Here is a 19,236-nt window from a genome sequence, read left to right as displayed (position 1 = left end):
AAGGTCACAGTGCTTACCAAGATTTTCCTAGCTCTGAACGAGTGCGTGTAGACTAATATGCAGCCTGGCATTCTGAGGCACGGCCGCTTGTCAGACTTGCCATCTTTCCCCCCTCGAGGTTGGCGCTTACTGTGAAAATGAAAACACACAAAGTCGTGTCGCAGCTGTTTGCAAACAGGCATGTTTGCATTGTCATGCACTGGACAAATGTTTGCACTGTCGTGTGATATATCAAGTGCGGCCTGACACAAAATCCATCCAGCAGGGCCCGGAGCATGCACTGTGTAGACAGGCAGGTCCTAGAAATGCTGGAATTAAATGTACCTGGGTCATTCTGAGGGTGGAGCTGCCCTTCCATGGGACCGTGATCGTTTTAGGGGAAAGTTAAATACGGAGCTTGCTTGTGGCATACAAATACACGGGAATGTTCAGGCAGAATTTCCCTCTCCCCCCCCCCCAGTTTTTGTAGTGCTTCATAAGAGGATCTTCTTGATCCCTTTGCACCCATCAAGAACAGTGCCTATTTCTGTAGCGCCTAAAGGTAAAAAAAGGTAAAGGTTCCCCCGCACATGCGTGCTAGTCGTTTCCGCCTAAGACTTAATAATTCAGAAATCTGAACTGAAACGAGGGGATGCCGCTGGGAAGTTGCTGGAGAAATATGGCTGCCTAGTGATCTTCTTTTAATTTCCAAACTAGATTTTGTGGTTTAGGCCTGACTGTTTCCACGGCAATATAAAAAAACAGTACTGTTAGATCATACTCTGGAGATCAAATTTCTAATTCCTTTGGAAATCGGATAAGGAGGAAGCCACGTTCACATTAGCAAAGGCCGCTGCTCCTTTATCCAGTGGTGCACATAAGTGCATCGTACCTTGCCTTGACCGGTCCCGAATCTCCTGCCCTTCGTTAGCTATCCGAATTCTAGTGTTGATATTTTCCCATTCCACACCCCTCCTACTCACGTTTAACACATTGGGAAAGAATAAAATCACTTTTATTTAAGCTAGAGAATTATTTATGCCGAAACAAAAGTAAATTCTTTTTTTAAAAAAAAATGTGCATCATGTTTAATATCGAAACAGTTCCTTTTTTTTAAAAAAAAAGTAATAAATATAAAAATAAATTAACATTAATAATGAAATATTGATATGAAGGAAAAGTAACTACCCAGAAGTCAAAAGAGTGCATTTAAGGAGCGGTTTGGAAGGAAGGAAGTATAAATAACAATGAAGCTGACTTGCAAAGAGTGGTCTCTGGATTATTCTTGGCAAACCACCTTTCAGGTGAGGCTTGAGCAGAGACGGCGTAAAGTCTTCTTGGAAGTGCCAGGTTAGGTTCGTTAAAGAGCAAAAGAGTCAACATATAAGATGGAAAACTCCCTGTAGAGCAGCAAAAATCAAGAACAGAATATCCAGCAGTTCTCATTATACTGCTGCGGTCTTCTAAATGTGCATGGTGCTAATCCAATTAAAGCTAAAGCTTCCTATATAAGCTATAATTACGGACTTCTCCCCTTTGAATGTTAAAAGAAAAAGACCCTCAGATATTTGAGCGTGAAAAGGAGGAACGGGCTTTTGTTTCAGGAAAAAAACTCAAAAAGAGTGTGGCACGCCAGCCAGCCAGCGATGGACCAATAATCTCAGTTGCAGTAGTCAAGCGTTTCGGAAGCAAAATGGAGAAAGGAGATGAAAGAAGTGTGTCTGTGTGTGTGTGTGGGGAAAGGGGTTACAAACATTCAGTAGCCTGAGGATCTTTCCAGGCTGGCAGAATGCCACGTGGCTGCTGTGCTTGAGGAAATAAGGCACCGTCCTGGATCCTTGCATCAAGCAGCGGCACAAGGCATTTCCAAGATTCCTCAGAAGACAGGCAATAAATACGGGATGGTGAAGTGAGGCGCTTAACCGCCGCCAGCATCCTTGGTGAGAGAGAGGTCGCGTCGATTCTCCACTTCAAGTATATACCAGGAAGTCTGTGAATGGTTCTAGACCGAGCACGCCAGGAGCGGTAGCTTGAAGAGGGCATCCGAGCTACCGCCGTCGGGCACATTTTCCTCCCGTTCAAATTGGAATGCCAATGGTGGTGACTTGTTCTTTCAGCCCGAGGAGGCTGTAGGCGATTCGCTTCTGGTGTCCTGGGAGACGCACGCCGATTCTCTTGATATCCCTGGTGATGTGAAAGGAGAGATGGTTCACATATGGTGGACTTGTAAAAAGGTTAAGGCTTTTTGGATAAAAATTTGGTGGAATATGCAGAAGATTTTTAAGCAAAGGATAAAGTTTTGTCCGCAACTTTTTTTGTTGGGAATAATTACAGATGCTACGGTTGTGGACACTAAGTTGACGCTGAATTTAATTACGGCAGCAAGACTCTTAATAGGCCAGTATTGGAAGAAGGAGGAACTGCCGACTATAGAAGAATGGACTTTAAAGGTTTCTGACCTGGCAGAGATGGCAAAGATATCGGCTTATTTGAAAGATCACTCGCAAGAACGCTATATTATGGAGTGGAGAAAATGGATTGAGTATATCCAGAACAAATATGGGACTAAAAAGTTTCATGTAGCATTTGAATAAGTCTTCCTTTTTTCTTTTTTTTTCTCTTTTTTCATATATTTTATATTAATAGTGTTTTTAGTTATCCTATATGAGCTAGAGAGTGATAGATTTTAGAGTTTATGGTTGTTAGCATATGGATGTTTATGATTGTTTTTTTTTTTGTTTTTTATACCTTGTACTTAGCTCTGGGAAGTCGGAGGGGGGGAGGGGTAGGTAGGGAGGGATAGGGGAGGGGTAGGGGGGACTGTTAAAGATAAAATGTATGATAAAACTTTTCAATAAAAAAAAGAAAAAAAAAGAAAGAAGAGATGGAAAAAAGAATTAAGGGAGAACCTTGGCAGCTTTAGATCCACTGGATAGCTTACGCTTTTCTTTCCCCCCCCCCCGCCGCCTTTTAAAATAGCCAATTGCGATATGTAATAATTCATTTGCTGTATATTATAGCCTCTGGGCAGTGGGATGGTCAATTCCCTTACAGAGATCCAAAGAGGCCAGATAGCCCGCTGCCTTTAATAACCCACTTTTGCTTTTCTGGCGGCATAAAATGGCTTAATTATAGGGTAGGTCTTTGGAGACTTTGCTCCTAAGAAGACAGCGGGCAGAGCAAATGGAATTTGCTGTAACTGCATATTTTTTGAGGGGTGGGAGTGGGGGGAACATCATCGTTTCACCCTCCTTTATTGTGAACGCGTGACGTTCTCATACACCGCTTGCCCTCAGTGAATTTTATAAAGGAAACAAAACATAAGCTCATCAGCGAAGGGAACGCCAGTGGAAAAAAACGAAGCATGCAAAAGTCCATAATTTCCCAAGCTACGCTCATGTGAATGCCTACGGAGATTCTCAAAGACATCCAGGTCCCGGCTGTCCCGCGGTTGAAAAAGCACCTTTGGGACATCCGTGTGAACAGAAAGGAAAATGGCATTAAGCCTTCCCTGGAATGGATTTATTCAGAAAGGCGTCTTCTTCCGTTCACACGTAACGTTTGCACAGTGTGCATTTCCCCACCACCACCCCGGTTGCTAAAGGTTTATCGCTGACTGGCCAAGAGAAGGTCTAGTTTTCTGTTTGAAAAAGTAAAAGCAAAGGCATGGCCTTAAGAGGACTCCAGTGGATGCTAAGACAAATCTTAGAAGAACGATGTAAACTTCCTGCAGAGCAGAAAAGAGATCTCCAGAGATGGAGTGGGACGAGGTAGCCGGTGGCCTGGGGGGTCGAGAACTCAGCGAGCAAAGGCCCGTTTCCCAGGACCCCGGTGCCTGCAAAACCACACTCACTCGTTGGTCATCTGCACCACCTTCTCAATGACGTTATAGCCAGCCTCTAGGAAGTGCTCGGTGTACTGGTGCATTTTGATGGACTCCAGCCACTCTGCCACAGTTCGGAAAGCAACTCCCTCTGAGCCGCTGGTGCTGGGTAAGCGGATGGAGATCCTTCAAAGACAAAGAAAAGGGCTCTTTAGACAGTTTCTCAAAAAAAAGGGGCCAAGAACTTGGGGAAGGGTAACGGAGCGCACTTATTCCTGGGCCCGTTCTTACATACACGCTCCTAGGTCAAGAACCAGGGTCAAAAGAGCCAGTAGACCAAAGCTTTCCAAACTGCCAGAAACGGACAAGGAACTTGAGAGCAAGACGTACCGAGGGTCAAACTCTGCCAAAGTCTTGAGTGACTCGGGAGCGCGGATGAGCTTGTCCAGGATGCTAACGATGTCAGTGAATTTAGGCCGCTGGCTTCTCTCTTGTTGCCAGCATCGCATCATCAGCTGGTAGATGGCCGAAGGACACTCCAAGGGGGCCGGGAGGCGAAAGCCCTCGTTAATTGCTTTCATGACCTATTTCGGAAAGAATACAGCGGTTGGGAGCCTGGAGAGTCCCAACCCACCCGAGGGGAACCATCCGTGTACAAAAAGCTCTTGACAGGGGACAGTTGGCAACCTGCAGCCTTGTTCCAAAGATAAGCGCTCAGCTAACCATCCGGCAAGACCGGGTGGCCAGATAACGCTCGCGCCGCCTCCTCGTGGGAATTTTCAAGGCCCTTTTGCTAAGCTGGAATCACAAGACCCACATTCATAGTTTGGGATAGATGGAATTGACCTGCGGCATGCTGTCTTTGCCTCTTCAAACCGAGGGTCATCTGACGAGGGAGATATCTTCTGGACTAATGGAGCGTTATCTTGATTTTTGCGCTAGTTTTGCATCCTGTCTTTGAAGTGTGATAAAACCTTACAACGGTGCAAAAATGTTTAAAAAAATGCGAGAGAGGCTACGTTGGACAGGTGTCTCTTCGCGCCCCTTCCAAAGGGGAAGTCTGCCCCAGAGTGCCTGAGGAGACGAGAAGGGTAGAAAAAGGGAACTAAAGGAGGGATTTCCTGACTCTTGAGTTGGGCCTGGAGTTGTGGGGGAATCCATCACTGGAGGGTTGCAAGGAAAGATTGCGTAGCCATTTGCCTGGAATGGACTGGAATGTCTCCGAGGTCCCTTCCAGCCCCAGGATTCTAAAATAAATGGCTGGTGAAATCATCTACAGTTGAAAGGAAAGGCTTTGTCTTCGGCTACAAGAAAATGGGAAGACCCTTTTCCTCTGTTCCTGACGCGCCCATCGCCAGGAATGTCTTTAGGCCACAGCAAGAGTCTTAGAAGGAGTCGAGGGGCAACGCAGGCGTGGTTGCCAGGGCTAAATCCCGCACCCGGCACCGGGGTCTGCCAAGGACCTACCTCATGATTGGAGAGCTCCCAGTAAGGCCGATCCCCGTAGGACATCACCTCCCACATCACGATTCCGTAGCTCCAGACGTCGCTGGCAGACGTGAACTTGCGATGAGAGATGGCCTCGGGCGCCGTCCATCGAATGGGGATTTTCCCACCCTGAGTGAGAGGAGAAGCAAACCCGCCCATCAAAAAACCTGATGCCGGAAGGAGGCAAATCGCAGAGGAATGTGTGTGCCGCCTTTAGAAATAATTACAAATAATGTATTTATTTTATAAACGTCGTCTTCCTCCGGCTTCAAAGACCTTTAACATTGTCGGCTTTCTAAACGTACGCCTTACCCCGTTTAGGCTTCTGCTAGGGTTCGCCTATTTGTACGGTGGCGTCCTGGCTTTAATCGTGGTTTGCTAAACAAGGCATAGCGGCCTGGCTTTTGTACAATGGCAAGCCCTAAGTCTTGCTTTGCAAGCCAGAGTGATTGAATTCAATCCTCACGCCAGGCCAGAACATCCGTATACTGTATGTGAAGTGAATAGCGAGGTAGCCGCAGGTCTAGCAAGCGTTAGCGCTCTTTGGCAGATGTTAATGAACAGAAATCAAGTTTCGGTCTGGAGACTGGGCCAACCCCTCCCCCCCGGTTTACAAACCTGGGAAGGGGCGTTTCTTCATTTCCCCACCCACCTTTCCTATCACACTGGGCTCCCCCTGGAGTCTGTGGAATAAGGCAAATTCATCTGTTGACATCTTCCTTTTTAGATCCTTGTACAACCCCCCCCCTTTTCTCTTTTTTCCAGATTCTCATTCAACTTAGTGATGGTACCCTTACGTTGTCCCTAGCTCTAGGCATTTTCCTCCAGCCATAGTGGATCTCCCCCTGTTCTTCGCAGTTATCTTGGCAATCCGTCACTTCAGACAAGCCATTTGGGATCACTTACGCTGGTGGTATAAGTAGCATCGGGATCGTCCTCCAGGACCCGGGAGAGGCCAAAATCGGAGACTTTGCAGACCAGCTGGCTGTCCACAAGGATATTTCGAGCAGCCAGATCCCGATGCACGTAGTTCATGCTGGCCAAATATTTCATTCCGGAAGCAATTCCCCTCAACATGCCCACCAACTGGATGACGCAAAACTCCCCGTCTTTTTCCTGTGGGGTAAAAAAGAGTGGAAGCATTTTCAGAAGCAAACGTGCAGAAGCATCCAGCGAACCGACCGAGGAGGAGGATTTAAACAGGTGATCGAGTCTGGCCCAGACATACCTCCAAGCCCTCTCCACTTTGGAGAATTTGAAAGGGTGGATTCACAAGGGAGGATCGGGTCTCTTGCTTTACACGTGAGAAGAGGTTTGGCGGGGGGGGAAAGGTAGACCTACCCGTAGGAATTTATCCAGGGCACCGTTCTCCATGTATTCGGTGACGATCATGAAAGGCTTACCTGGAAAGAGAAGGAAAAACCCATTCAAGGTCTCATCTGTTCATCGCTGCAGCGGGGGCGGGAGAGTGATGTCTTGGAGCCAGAAACCAAGAACAAGCTAGGATTCTACCCGGCACTTACATTTGGAGACAACTCCTTCCAAATGAATGATGTTGTGGTGACAGAACTGTCCCATGATGCTGGCCTCGCTCAAGAAGTCAATGCGTTGCTTTTCGGTGTAACCAGATTTCAGCGTCTTTATGGCCACAGGGATCTCCTTCTTGCCACTTTTCAGAATGCCTTTATAAACTTCGCCAAATTCTCCTGACGGAGGGGGGAAAAAACAGAGGTGTGAAAAGAAGAATCTTGATTTGTGATGGAACGGAAGATAACCTTTTTTCTGAATAAAGGCAAACACCTTGAACAAATCGATCCAAGCTGCCCCAGGGGGAAGGCAGCCACGTTCTATTCCCTGCCCTGCTTGAGACGATTGGGATCCGTACCTGCTCCAATCACTTTCTGTCGGGAAATGCTGGAAGGGGGGATCTCGGTGGTAAACTTCAGGACCGCCTGATTGGGGTCTTCGTAGGTGTGGGGATCCACATAAGTCTTCAGGGGTTTGAGCTGATCTGCAGAATCAAAGGGATTTAAAAAAAAAACAACCCAGGAATGGCGCATAAAGGCTTTGGAGAGAAACTCCGCTGCTGTTCGGTCACATCCCAACCCAGCCTCTCTTAACGATTGGACGGCAATAGGTGAACACGTTGTTTTTTCCTTTTAAAAAAATATGAAGAATGAATATTCCTACTCGGGGCCTAAACGGATTACTGTAGTTTGGATCCTTTCCAAAAACGTGCAGCGTCCCAGTTTTGTTCAATTTTCCCAGCGCAGTCACACAATCAGGGACTCATACTCACCAGACCTGGAGAAGTAAACATCTTCGGAAGTCTGCCGGGCCCGCGAATTCTTTTTCCTAAAAGAAATTTGGAAGGCTTAACCGATAGCTCCTGAAAGACAGCAGAGTCTTCAACTCCTCCCGCGCGTGCACACACACACAAGTCTCCGGGCATTTGGATTAAAGAAGCCTTTTTTGTAGTCCTCCTCCTCCTCTTCCATTGTTATTAAAACTAGGGGGGGCTGTTTTCAGTAGGAGCCCCAGGAGATGCTTATCAATCTCAGCTGCTGCATTGATGCCTATTCAGGTTCTCCCTCCTGCACAAATGGCGCACTGGGCCTACGATTAATTGTTAATTTTCTTGCAGGTTTAAAAACCCGGATAAAATGCCTCTCTCTAACGTAACGTGCTTTCTTCTACTGTCATTCTTACGGTAAACCCAATTATTAAACTGACAGACATTTCTCCGAAGGCTAGATGTCGGTCTAGATTCTTGGTCATCCGGACGGAACTCTGCATTTCCTTGGACTAAGCCGCCGCCGCCACCTTTCCCCCCCTGCTTCACACCCCCTCACAATTGAAGAAACTCCAGCCTGGGAAGTGCAGCGGCTGGCAAAAAGGTGAGGCGACTGAAAGGGCTTTGAGGCATTTCACCCACCGCCCGCTCTCTTCTCTGAGCGTGAAGATTTTGTATTGTTTCAAATAGCCACAGAGCTTGTTACGGTGCAGGACAAAAATATGGCATTTTTTCGCCCGCCCCAAATTCCTCCTGTTTGAAAGAAACGGAACCTTAAAACAGTACACACACCTCTGTCGAATGACCAGGAAAAGGATCACAATGACAGCAAGCATGACGACGAAGCCGGCAATGGACCCTCCGAGGACCGCGGCGGTATTCGCACCTTCTGAAGCTACGGAGACAAGAGGGCGGGCGGGAAGCTTTTTCAGAAACACACATTCCCAGGATAGGCGGTTCTCAAGTGGTAACTCTGCCCCAATTATTGTGTTTTATTTCCCCGGAGGGGGCGGCGGCGGGGGGGGGAAAGGAAACCCCAAAGCAAACTCACTTTCCGGCAGTGTTTCAAACTCATGCTCCATGCCGTGGGCTCCGTGACCCTCCTGAGTCAGCGCCTGGACGCTCACCAGGTACTTGGTCTTGGGAGTCAGCTTATGGAGAGTGGCTGAGTTTCCTTCAGAGCGCAGGACCGAGTAGCTGTTTTCATCCTTCTGTAACCACCAAAACAAAAAAAAACCACACCCCTTGTGGCTCACTTTTTCTACTACAAAATACCAGCCCCCCCCCCCACAAAAGGAAGTTGCCACGGATAGCGGAGAGTTATGTATACCTTCTTCTTGTAAGTAACCTGGTACTTCCAAACGTGGCTCTGTTGGCGAGGAGGGACAGTCCAAGATAACGTTAAACTGGTAGCGGTGCGACTGTCCATGGTCACCGAAGTTACTCTTGGCGGTTCTGCGCAATGAGGAAGAGGAAGAAGGAGGGCTGAGAAAATCCGCCCCTAGCCGGTTACGCTTTCCCCACAATTGCCTTTGCCAGATACGCGGACATTAATTGCCTAATTGCCTTTGCCAGATACGAGGACATTAATTGCCTAATTGCCTTTGCCAGATACGAGGACATTAATTGCCTAATTGCCTTTGCCAGATACGAGGACATTAATTGCCTAATTGCCTTTGCCAGATACGAGGGCATTAATTGCCTATCGACCCACACTGGATTTCCAGAATCGAAAACTGCTCCCTTTCGGTAGCGGGACATCTCAGCTACTTGAGTGCTTCGTCATGTGAAAAGAGGCTGCCCCAAATGAGAAACCTTTCCCCATTCAGTAGCCGGGATTAGAATTTGGAGAGGAGCCACACGAAACCTTTTCAGGTAACTATCTTAAGTGGCTTTGCCGATTTTTGCTTTCGGAAGACCACAGTCTTTTGAAACCGAGGGATTTGGCACCGTTTTACAAAGTTATCTCTTTGGATGTAGATGAGTCTCATCGACGTACCAAAGGACGGTAGCCTGTCTTAATTCATTCCACCCAGGGGCTACGAACCAAGAGCCCTGGGCGATAGGCATCTCACCGTGATCACTAGATCCCGTCGCTTTAATCGGGTTGCGGTACCCAAGGCCCTTACCTGTCTGATTGACACTGATGCTAGTGACTCCGTAGCTGCGCTGGGTACTGAAGGAGGACACTCCATTATAAGCCTCTACGGTGAACGTGTAGTTGACGTGGGGCTCAAGATCGCTAATCGTCAAAGAAGTGCCAGCGAGTCTGTCGGGATTGTCTGAATAGCGGACGATAGTGTCGCAAGGCCGGCAGTCCCCCGAGTCTGGCCAGCACTGTTCGCACGATACACGGTAGGTGACATCTTGGCGGCCCCCCGTGTTCTGGGGCGGGGACCAATGCAGCTGGACTTTAGCACCCAGACCGATTGCCGTCACCCTCCGAGGAGCAGAGGGCGGTTCTGTCAAGATAGGAGACAAAAAGAAGAATTGGGAAAAAAAAATCATGCCTGGATCTCTGGGATGGAGTACCAAAGATGACTACTTAAACGAGCAATTTAACTCATTAACCGCACATTTGCTCTAAGTTTCCATTGTGTATCTCTCCGCCCTTTATCTCCCGGTGCCTTTCCTTCCACTTCTATTCTGCATTTGCTTCTTCCTTCCTTCCTTCCTTCCTTTGATGGATATGGACAAAGCAAAATTGTAGAAGCCAATCTCAAGGTGTTTTTTTTTGATTGCAGAATCGTTTCACAAAACAGAGGCGAAAAGTCGGAGGGAATAAATGAGCGTCGCTCCCTTCCCAAGATCCGATAACACCCACAGACTGTATTGTCCAGCGCTTATCTCAGCTGCTTTAGCCCGGATAAGGGATAAAAGCGATCCTCCTTCCTGGCACCATCATCCCCAGCCCCAGTTCTGTTTCTCACTTACTTGTGCACGCCATGGAAACCGGATCACTTGGAGCCCGGAAGTAGCCTTCCTCACAAGGACACAAAGTGGAGCCTTCCGAAGACGGCAGCGTGTGCAAGGGGCACTTCAAACAAGCGCTGTTGGCGACATCTTGTTTAAAGAATCCGGGTGAGCAAGCTGGAAGGAAAACATTTTTTTTTTTTGGTAACTCTCATTTCAACCAACAATTAAGCCAGGTTTGAGCCAGTGAATGTAGTTAGATGGAATCCGCTCCGATCAAACGCAAAAGACACGGATTAATAGTGGATTACGCGCAATTCGTTTTCTTGGTCTTGAGTCTCCACCTCTAAACTGGGAACGAACGTATTACGAGTACTTAAATAAAACCACACGTCCAACAGAGCGCACCGGGATGCTTTCACAATGAAGCACTGCTCGGAGGGAGAAAAAAGGCCAGAGTTTTGAAAACGCAGCTTCAACTTGAAACGGAGGGTGAGACGGGAAGGGCGCACACACACAAACACACACACCAACCAAAGTGGGTGAGATCAGAGCACCTGCCTGCTGCCATTTTTGGCTTTATAGCATTTCTTGCCGATATCGGCAGGCTCGGATGGCAGAATATTGTTGTAATTTATGTTGGCAGGTCCGGGCTGCAGAGAAAATCACTGTTCCGGTTAAAGGGTATTCACCTTTACTTCCTGGACAACTACAGTCTTCCGTTGGAAACGAGCTTTGCTCCCCTGCGAGTTGAGTCACTTCCGCTACAATTCAGTAGAGGATGAGGCTTGGGAAGCTCTGGTTTGGAAAGCCCATCTACTTGAGAGCCAGTGAAGGCCATTTTGAAGGCCACTGAAGTCACAGGCTGCCCGCCTCCCCCGCTACACCCCCAGCAGGGGCACCAATCGGTCTTTCCCATCTCCCACCTCTCCTTAGGAAGAAGCTTGGAACAGTCAGGGCTTTTTTTCTCATAGAACGCTCAGAACGGAGTTCCGGCACCTTTTTTGGGTGGAACCTTGTAGGGTAGGCAAGGCAGGTTGTATGACATGTGTGAGTTCCAGCACCATTTTCTTTTACAAAAAAAGCACTGGGAACAGTAACGAGATTCCCAGAAAATCAAGCGCTATGGGGTGGGAAGAAAAGACATAGATGGGCTCCCCACAGCAGGCATTTGCGAGAAGGCACGCTGGGGCTGTTTTTGCATGGCTGGTTCCTTTTGTCCTGCTGGAATTGCAGCTCTGGCAGAAGATTTGTCAGCGGCATAGAGTAGGTGGAGAACCCCTTTGATGACCGATGCCGCTTTAGGCCCAAGGGCCTCCAGATTCAAGTCCCCTGTTCAACCAGGACTGGTCACTTGAGTGACTCTAGGGCAGGGGTCCCCAATGTGTGGTCCATGGACCGGTACCGGGCCGCGGCATGCCAGCAACCGGGCTGCACAAACAAAGCTCCATCCGCGGGATGCAGGCAGTGCACAAAACCACGCACCCCTTCCGGTCTGCGGAAAAACCTCTTTCCACAGAACGGGTCCCCGGTGCCCAAAAGGTTGGGGGGCTCTGCTCTAGGGTACTTTGGCAATCCACATCTCATGTATTTCTTCTGAGATTCGAGTGAGTAGATAGGGGAAGAAAAAAAAAGTAGCATGGATAACCGAGGCCCCAAATAACGTTCTACCTTCCCCCTTTGCAATACAATCTTCTTAAAGCTTCGTAGATTTAATATTTTAAGCTCTTTCTGTCTTTCCAAAATTCCTCTCCCGGACTGGAACTTTTATCACCACACAAGGATTAAATTGAGCAAACAATAGAGATTACACGCTGAATAGAAAAAGCCAGTCTGGGTTTTGAAAGCGGTTTCTCCAGAAATAACATTGCCACTCCACCTTCTTCTTCTTTTTTTTTGTGTGTGTGTGGTCCCTTTTCAGTCTAGAGGGAAACAAAGGGGAGGCAGTAAACCTCCCCTATATAAATGGGCAGGCAGGAAGGAGGGGCTGGTGCCCACAGCCCTTTCTGAAGAAGGAGCAGTATGCACTGGGCAGGGATGAGATGGCTGGGCCTCTGGAGGCCCAGAGCAGCACAGGCAACGTTGAAGATGCCACTGAGATCTCGGAAGGAATGTTTCTGATGTGCAGTGTGACTGTTTGCCCCTTACCGTTTCCTTCCCACCAGCCCAGAAATGCAGGCAGCTCCCATTACAATGAGTTGTCGATGGGACCCATGACAGATGTTAACCATAGCTGCTTAGAAAACGCTCAGGGAGTATTTCCCTCATTCCTCCCCTCATCTTGGTCACCCACTGACTTGCAGTTTTTCCCATGCCGGGGATGGAATTTAGGCCTACCTTCATGCCAATTATGTACTCTTGCTATCAAACTAAATCTCGACACTGTTACCATTGTCTCATCACAGCGGTTGAAAAGCTGGCATGCTAGTAGATTTCAATTTTAGGATTATTATTTTTTTTTACAAAAAATCCGGTTGCGGCTATTATTTTATCAGAGACGGTTCAGTAAAGCCAGGAAGAAAAACAGGTGCTCTGTCTAGAGAATCTATTCCAGGGTTCCCCAACCTCTGGGCCGTGGCCGACTTCTGGGCCTCGAGCCCTTCGGAACCGGGCTGTGGAAGTGGCGGGCAGGCGGGCATGCATCCGGGCGCATCCCCACTTGCACAAGCTGTGGGCAAGCGTGGGCGCGCACACTCCACTTGGGCGAGTGGCAGGTGTGGGTGCCCGCCGCTCGCATGGAACCATCCCTTCTCTCCCCCTCCCGGCTCCGCAAAACCGGAAAGGTTAGGGAACATTGACAGGTACGTAGGATCTCTTGCTGTAGCTCCTACGGCATGTCCTCTAATCAAGATCTGAAAGGGCAAGTGGGCAGCGGGGGTGGGTGGGTCTTTCTAACAGTAACTTTGGCCGTAAATTGGCCAGACGTGTGCAGCAGCAGAGAGGAGACTGGCACATGGTGAAGAGTTCTGGGCGCATCTTAAAACTGGAACAGGGCCACCTTCCTCCCCCACCCACCCCCTTCTCTTTCTCTGCCTCGGGGCCGAAGGGGGCCATGTACAATCAAACAGGCATGTTGAGGCTCTGCCGAAGGCTTCGCGGGCAGGTGTGCCAGCAGCTGCTTCCCTGGCATTAACAGGGAGTGGTGGTTATAATGGATAGTCAGGGTGTTGCTGAACTGACTGCGAGACCGTACGCATGGTCTGAGGAGCTCTGCGGCAGTTTAGATTGGCTAAAACTCTTTCTCAGGATGCAGACTCTTCCAGCAACCCCGCCCTTGATTGGTTGGGATTCTAAATTTGCCTTTTCGCATTCGAGAGGGAAATTCCGACACCACCAGTCACAGCATTAACGCTTTGCGGATATTGATTATTCCCCCAACGCGGCGGCGTGACATCACGTCGGAGGAGCCTCTCCGCCGAAATCCAATGACTCAGTTCTAATTTCTGCATTAAATTAGCCGACTGGTAGAGCTACCAAACGAGGCTACGAAAACCTGGATGATGGTTAAATAGCAGCCAAAGAGTTACCGAAAAATACCACTGGGTCTGCAGTCCAGATCTTGTAGGAGTTGGGGAGGTAAAACGCGGTGCTTTTGAAACCGGCAGCGCGGATAATCTCTGAAAGGCTGTGGGTGAGGTTTATGCTTTGTGCTTCCCATTCAGAACAGGATCCTGGGCAGGGTGAGGCCCAGACAGGACATTCAGAGGAGGAACGACTCTTGACTTAAGCAGCAGGTTGCTCTTCGGAGTAGATGCTCCTTCTCTTCTCTCCAGCCTTTTGCGCTGGGAAGCTTTGGCCCTAGCCCCAACGGGGGTTGGGGGGGGCACCAGGTTCCCCTAAGACTAACCTAAAAAGCTAGGACCGCCTCCGCATTTGGGCCCTGGTGGCGCTGGTTATCAGGGGCCAAATGGGACTGGGGTCAGGCGGGAGGGAAGTGTGATAATGGCCTATCAGATAAGCCACACAGCGAAAGAGGAAAAGAGGGGGGGCCATTGGGAAGCCTGTGTGCTCAAGAGGGCTCCATAACCTTGAGAGCTCCATATCTCTCTCTCTCTCTCTCTGCAAACTCCAGGCACATTCCTGAGGCACAATCTGCTTGCCTCAGCCCCCTTGCGCGCCTAAGTACCCCCCCCCCTCCTCCCTGCTTAGGGACTAGGCTTGCTTTATACAACATGCTGGCTTTGAAAAATGCTGCTGCTGCTGCTGTCTGGAACATTACGCCTGGCCAAGGAACGCCTGGCCACCCGTGGGGACCTCAGCGGACTTTGTCAGGCCCCGTGATTTGAATCCTGACCTAAGAGAGATTGGGGTCTGCCAACGTGCAACGCAGGAGGGTAAGGTCAGAGTGGTACCGCGCAACTCCTGCGCGGCGGCCGTAGCTTCTGAAGCGGAGAAGAACCTGTCCCGTCAGAAGGCCCCATCAGCTGCGCCAGGGGCCTGCGGGATCCGAGACCTCCCCTGCCACCCTGCTGTTCTTGTCGAGCAGGAACTTGAGCCAGAGACGGCACACCCCAGCCAGGAGACAGAGGCTGTCTCTCCTGGGTGGAAGCTCAGAGGGAGGGGATTGGCTGGCTCTCCGGCGCTTCCTGCAGGGCCAAAGCACACCTGCACAGCCTCCCGCACCACACCTGTAGGGTGGCCGCAAAGGAGCCCTGCGCTTCCTCTCCTGCCAGGCATCCAGCTGCAAATGCTTCCCATATGGTCAGTTCCAAGGCCAGGCTCAGTCCTAAGGACCCCACCCCCTTATTTCCCCACAAGGAAGGACAAAGCCAGGGCAAATCCCCCCTCCTCTGCTTGGATAGTCAATGCCCCCCCTTCTCGTGTGGCTGCGAAGCCACCCCAGAATAAGGGACTAGAAGTTCCATTTTACTCTTTCTGCTCAGCCTCATCCCAGCAATATTCCAGCCCCCCCCCCAGCCCAACCAAACAAAAATGCGACAGAAGAGCCTGCTTCCCTTGGGTTTGTCATCCTAGAATCTGCACATCGCTTCACTTTCCCTAGAAACCCGAACTGGTATTATTATTATTTTTTCTCCTTAAAGTGCTCATTTATTCAGTGCCTGGCAGGCAAGAAAATCAGCAAGCCGAGCTAGAGGCGAGTCACGGTTTACTGACCTTTGCAGCTGTCCCCCTCTTTTTCGTATCCTTCTCGGCAAAGGCACTCGCCGATAGACACCAGCCACTCTCCGTCCGAGTTGCAGTGCATGAAGGGTTCCTCGGTGGCCACGGCGTCCGCCACGCAAGCCCCCGGCACCTTGGCCAGGTCCTGCGAATCGGCCCCAGCGATGGTTTCCGGGAAGCTGGCCATATTGCGGAAGACCGCGGGGCACTTCTTGTAGTAGATCCGGACGGAGAGGAGCGCCACGCAAGCCCCGATGTCCTGGAAGGCCACGTAGAAGCCCTTCCGGGTGAGGGGCCCGACGGAGCGCACCTCCACGTTGATCTTCACGCTGCGGGTGCTGAAGTCTTCCAGCAGGGTGATCTCGTCGGGGGCAATCGTGTCGATCTTTTGGAACTGGCGCTTCTGGAAGTTGATGCCGTAGTCGACGTCCGACTCGGCGTAGAAGAGGTTGAAGGTCTCCTTGCAGGTGCCCGTCCCAGGGGAGAAGGTGTTGCAATCCCGGACCGTGAACTGGATTTCAATGAAGATACGTTGGGCCTCCCCACGGTAGATCCAGTTGGTCCGCAGCCAGTTATCCTGGTCGCCTTCCTGCACGTTGCAGACTGAGTAAATGTAGATGAGGGATTCGTTCATGACGTTCTGAAGCAGATCCCACTGGTGGACAGGAGGAGAAGACATCACGGCATCGCATTTGGCACGGCGCACAGCCCGAGAACTCCTTGCTCTGGGCCCTGGCGGCAAATTCTAATAAAGACTTCTTAATCTACGGTCATCTAATCTCACCTGGTCAACTGTGGCTAGGTCGTTGCTTACAAAAAATGACCAAGGGCCCCTGGCTTTCTTCAGATTAAGAGCAGTGTTGCCTTGGCCCACTTCAGCAGCTTTCTCTAGTTCCCAGAGCTACTTTCCGATGGCCATTTGTCCCTCCTTTCCAAAACCAATTAATTTAGCAATATCCTATCGCCGGACCGTTTAACCCAGGGGTCTTCCAACTTGGCCCTTTTATGACTTGTGGACTTCAACTCGCAGAATTCCTCAGACAGGCATGCTGGCTGAAGAATTCTGGGAGTTGAATTTCACAAGTCATAAAAGGGCCAAGTTGGAAGACCCCTGGTTTAACCCAATGGAGAAACGGATTTTGTTCAGCCTTCTTCGCCCTGCTACTACTGCTGCCCTGCATCTAGTTACCTACGCTTGGAGGAGGATTATTTTTTCTCGCCGGCTCCCTTTAAAAAAAAAAAAATGAAAAACGGATATTTAAAGCAAAGCTTGTTTACGCTTTGCACTAGAGGGAATCTTCACCCTCGGAAATTTAGTGACTGTTGAAAGCTGACTTCAAAGCTCACTTCCCCCCCCCCACCACCAGCACCAGCAATTTTGCAAGAAAAAACCGGAACTTAACTTACCCCTTTCCCGTAGGGATGATTGAGCCATCCAAGATCGCCCTGGGCCTTGGCGAAATCGAGCAGGACAACTAGGAAATAAAAGAGAGAGGTGCCAAAAGACGCCTTTTCGACGGTGTCACCCTCCCGACGGTGGGGAAACGATAGGAAATCTTTAAAGCTCCAGAAACTTGCACAAAGAATTCAGGACGGGGAAGGCTAGGCCCGCAGGACATACGTAAACGGGGGACCTCTCGACTGAACTGAATTCAGCTTCATCTCTGCAGAATGTCGGTGCTGAGCAGCACCTGAGCGACTGGAATGGGGTCCAAGTGCCTGTAATTCCCTATTGTGTCAACAGCAGGCCCCCACCCCCAAAGCAGGATTGGACACAACGGAGCAAGTTGAAGTGGGGGGGGGTCTCTTAAATCTCCTGGCAGCTGGGCTTAGGGAAGAAGTAAGTATTTGGAGCGATTTTCAGCTACGCTCAAAACGTTTCCGAATGCCCTACCTCTCTTTCGATTTTTAAAACGCATTTTCGTCTCAAATCCACCCGAACGCTGGCTGTCACTCATACACCTGCGTGCCACAACGGTCGCAATAACTCCTCCTCATTATGGCGGCGCAAAACAAGACTCCTTTAAACAACCCTGGCGCGGCTTTAACTGCTTAGATTACGCATTTTTTTTGTTTTTCTTTCTCCTCCCAAGAATGTCAGGGGGGGCAGCCAGTTTAAAGTTCAAATAAATCTTTCCCAGCCGTGTCTGGGTCCCTCCATTGTGCGACCCTTTCAGAAATCCCTGCCTGCTTTTTAAGATCCCACAAAAGTGGCTCCCCGCGAGAGGATCATTCTTTTGAGATCTGCACGGCAGCATCATGGGGCGGAATTACAAAAACAAAAGAACGAAAAGACCCGGAGCAAGTTTTGGATGAGCTGAAAAAAAACAAAAAACAACCTAGCCAGAAGAGTTCGTAACTCCACACACCCACACCCACACCCTGGACTGCCCAGCTTTTTAAGGTGTTTGTGGTCCCAAGCTTAAACTTCCCAAATCTTGATAGATACAAAATACATTTTGCAGTAGCTGCTCTGCACCCGTGGAAGCGTTGCCCCGCCTCTCCTTGTCCAAGATCCAAGGCACACACGGAGCATCCCCTGCCCCGGTGACTCTCTTTTCCCCCCCTCTATGGGCTCCTGGCAAAGGCTGTTTTAATCCTGGCTTGCCGCCACGCGATCTTGATAACGCCTCATCTTTCCGTTCTTGCATTTGGACCCAAGAAGTGGGAGAGTCTCGGACAGACAAAACGGGGACCAGGCGAGAATCGTCCGGGGTATAGAAGGTGAGGCTTGACGTGGGTTTAAAATCGCATCCGCTTCACAGGCCGCCCAAAGGACTTTTCTTCCTCGTCTCAGAACGAGACTGCTGCACGTGTCCAAAAGGGGCAGCGTGCAGCGGGGGGGGGCACCCGATTGCTTATTTTGCCAGGATATCCCCAGTCCTTTTTGACAGCAGTCTCTTCCCCCACACACACACACACACACCCCACTGCAAAGCTAAGCCAGCCTGAACTTGTGGAGGTCCCCGTTGCCTCGTAGTCCCCCCCCCTGTTGCATTTCCAGCTCCTCCACCGCCATCCTAGAGACCTTACCGGCTCCGTCAGGCCTCTGGAAATTCTTGACCCCCCCCCCACCTGCCTTCTGGGGCCCTGTGCTTCCCTGTGGTGTGTGGGTGTAAGCTGTGGGTGGGTGGGGGTGGGGGGCCATCAAGCTCCCCTGGCACACACAGCCATTCATTTCTGCAAGAATGGCCAGGAGATGTAAGGGTCACCAAGTCCAGTTCGCAAAGAGCGGGGGTGCGTGCGTGGGTGAGTTAAATCGGGAGTGGGTATTTAAGGTAAAATTAATGCGCGTTCTCTGCCTAGAATGGAAGGCAGCTTACCCCCCCCCCCCCACTTTTGAGAACCCGCTTTGGTGGATAAAGACCCAAAGCTCCCGTCGGGCGTGGTCGATCCAGATCACGTGGCCCAAAGGCAAGCAAGAGACCCCTTTGGGAATCAATATTCAGTCTCCGTTGCCCCGATGGACCCACCCTCTTCCGGATCAACAGGGTCGCCCATCTCATTGGGCACATTGACAAATCCGTCTCTCTTTCTCTTTCTCTCTTTCTCTTTCTCTTTCTCTCTCTCTCTCTCTCTCTCTCTCTCTTTCTCTTTCTCTCTCTCTCTTTTTCTTTCT

At 49.9% G+C, this 19,236-nt stretch overlaps 1 protein-coding gene across 1 annotated transcript in view; it reads right to left on the bottom strand.

Annotated features, from left to right (window-relative positions):
- Positions 1–1,071: 1,071 nt before the first annotated feature.
- The window catches only part of EPHA2 (EPH receptor A2), a 25,615-nt gene continuing 7,450 nt past the window's right edge, over positions 1,072–19,236 (bottom strand). Inside the window, exons 2-17 of the mRNA XM_083375887.1 lie at positions 17,025–17,092; positions 15,612–16,272; positions 10,518–10,673; positions 9,713–10,045; positions 8,914–9,038; positions 8,635–8,794; positions 8,376–8,478; positions 7,590–7,645; positions 7,176–7,301; positions 6,814–6,996; positions 6,632–6,693; positions 6,197–6,406; positions 5,270–5,419; positions 4,193–4,386; positions 3,833–3,988; positions 1,072–2,163 (exon numbers count right to left, since the gene is read on the bottom strand). Coding sequence (XP_083232013.1) covers positions 2,058–2,163; positions 3,833–3,988; positions 4,193–4,386; positions 5,270–5,419; positions 6,197–6,406; positions 6,632–6,693; positions 6,814–6,996; positions 7,176–7,301; positions 7,590–7,645; positions 8,376–8,478; positions 8,635–8,794; positions 8,914–9,038; positions 9,713–10,045; positions 10,518–10,673; positions 15,612–16,272; positions 17,025–17,092 — 2,849 coding nt within the window. The 3' untranslated portion in view covers positions 1,072–2,057. The remainder of the gene's footprint in view (positions 2,164–3,832; positions 3,989–4,192; positions 4,387–5,269; positions 5,420–6,196; positions 6,407–6,631; positions 6,694–6,813; positions 6,997–7,175; positions 7,302–7,589; positions 7,646–8,375; positions 8,479–8,634; positions 8,795–8,913; positions 9,039–9,712; positions 10,046–10,517; positions 10,674–15,611; positions 16,273–17,024; positions 17,093–19,236) is intronic.

This window comes from Vipera ursinii, assembly GCF_947247035.1.
Source record: "Vipera ursinii genome assembly, chromosome: 17".
Taxonomy (NCBI): Eukaryota; Metazoa; Chordata; class Lepidosauria; order Squamata; family Viperidae; genus Vipera; species Vipera ursinii.
Note: the sequence above shows the minus strand (reverse complement) of the source record. Positions and strands in the feature narration are given on the sequence as shown.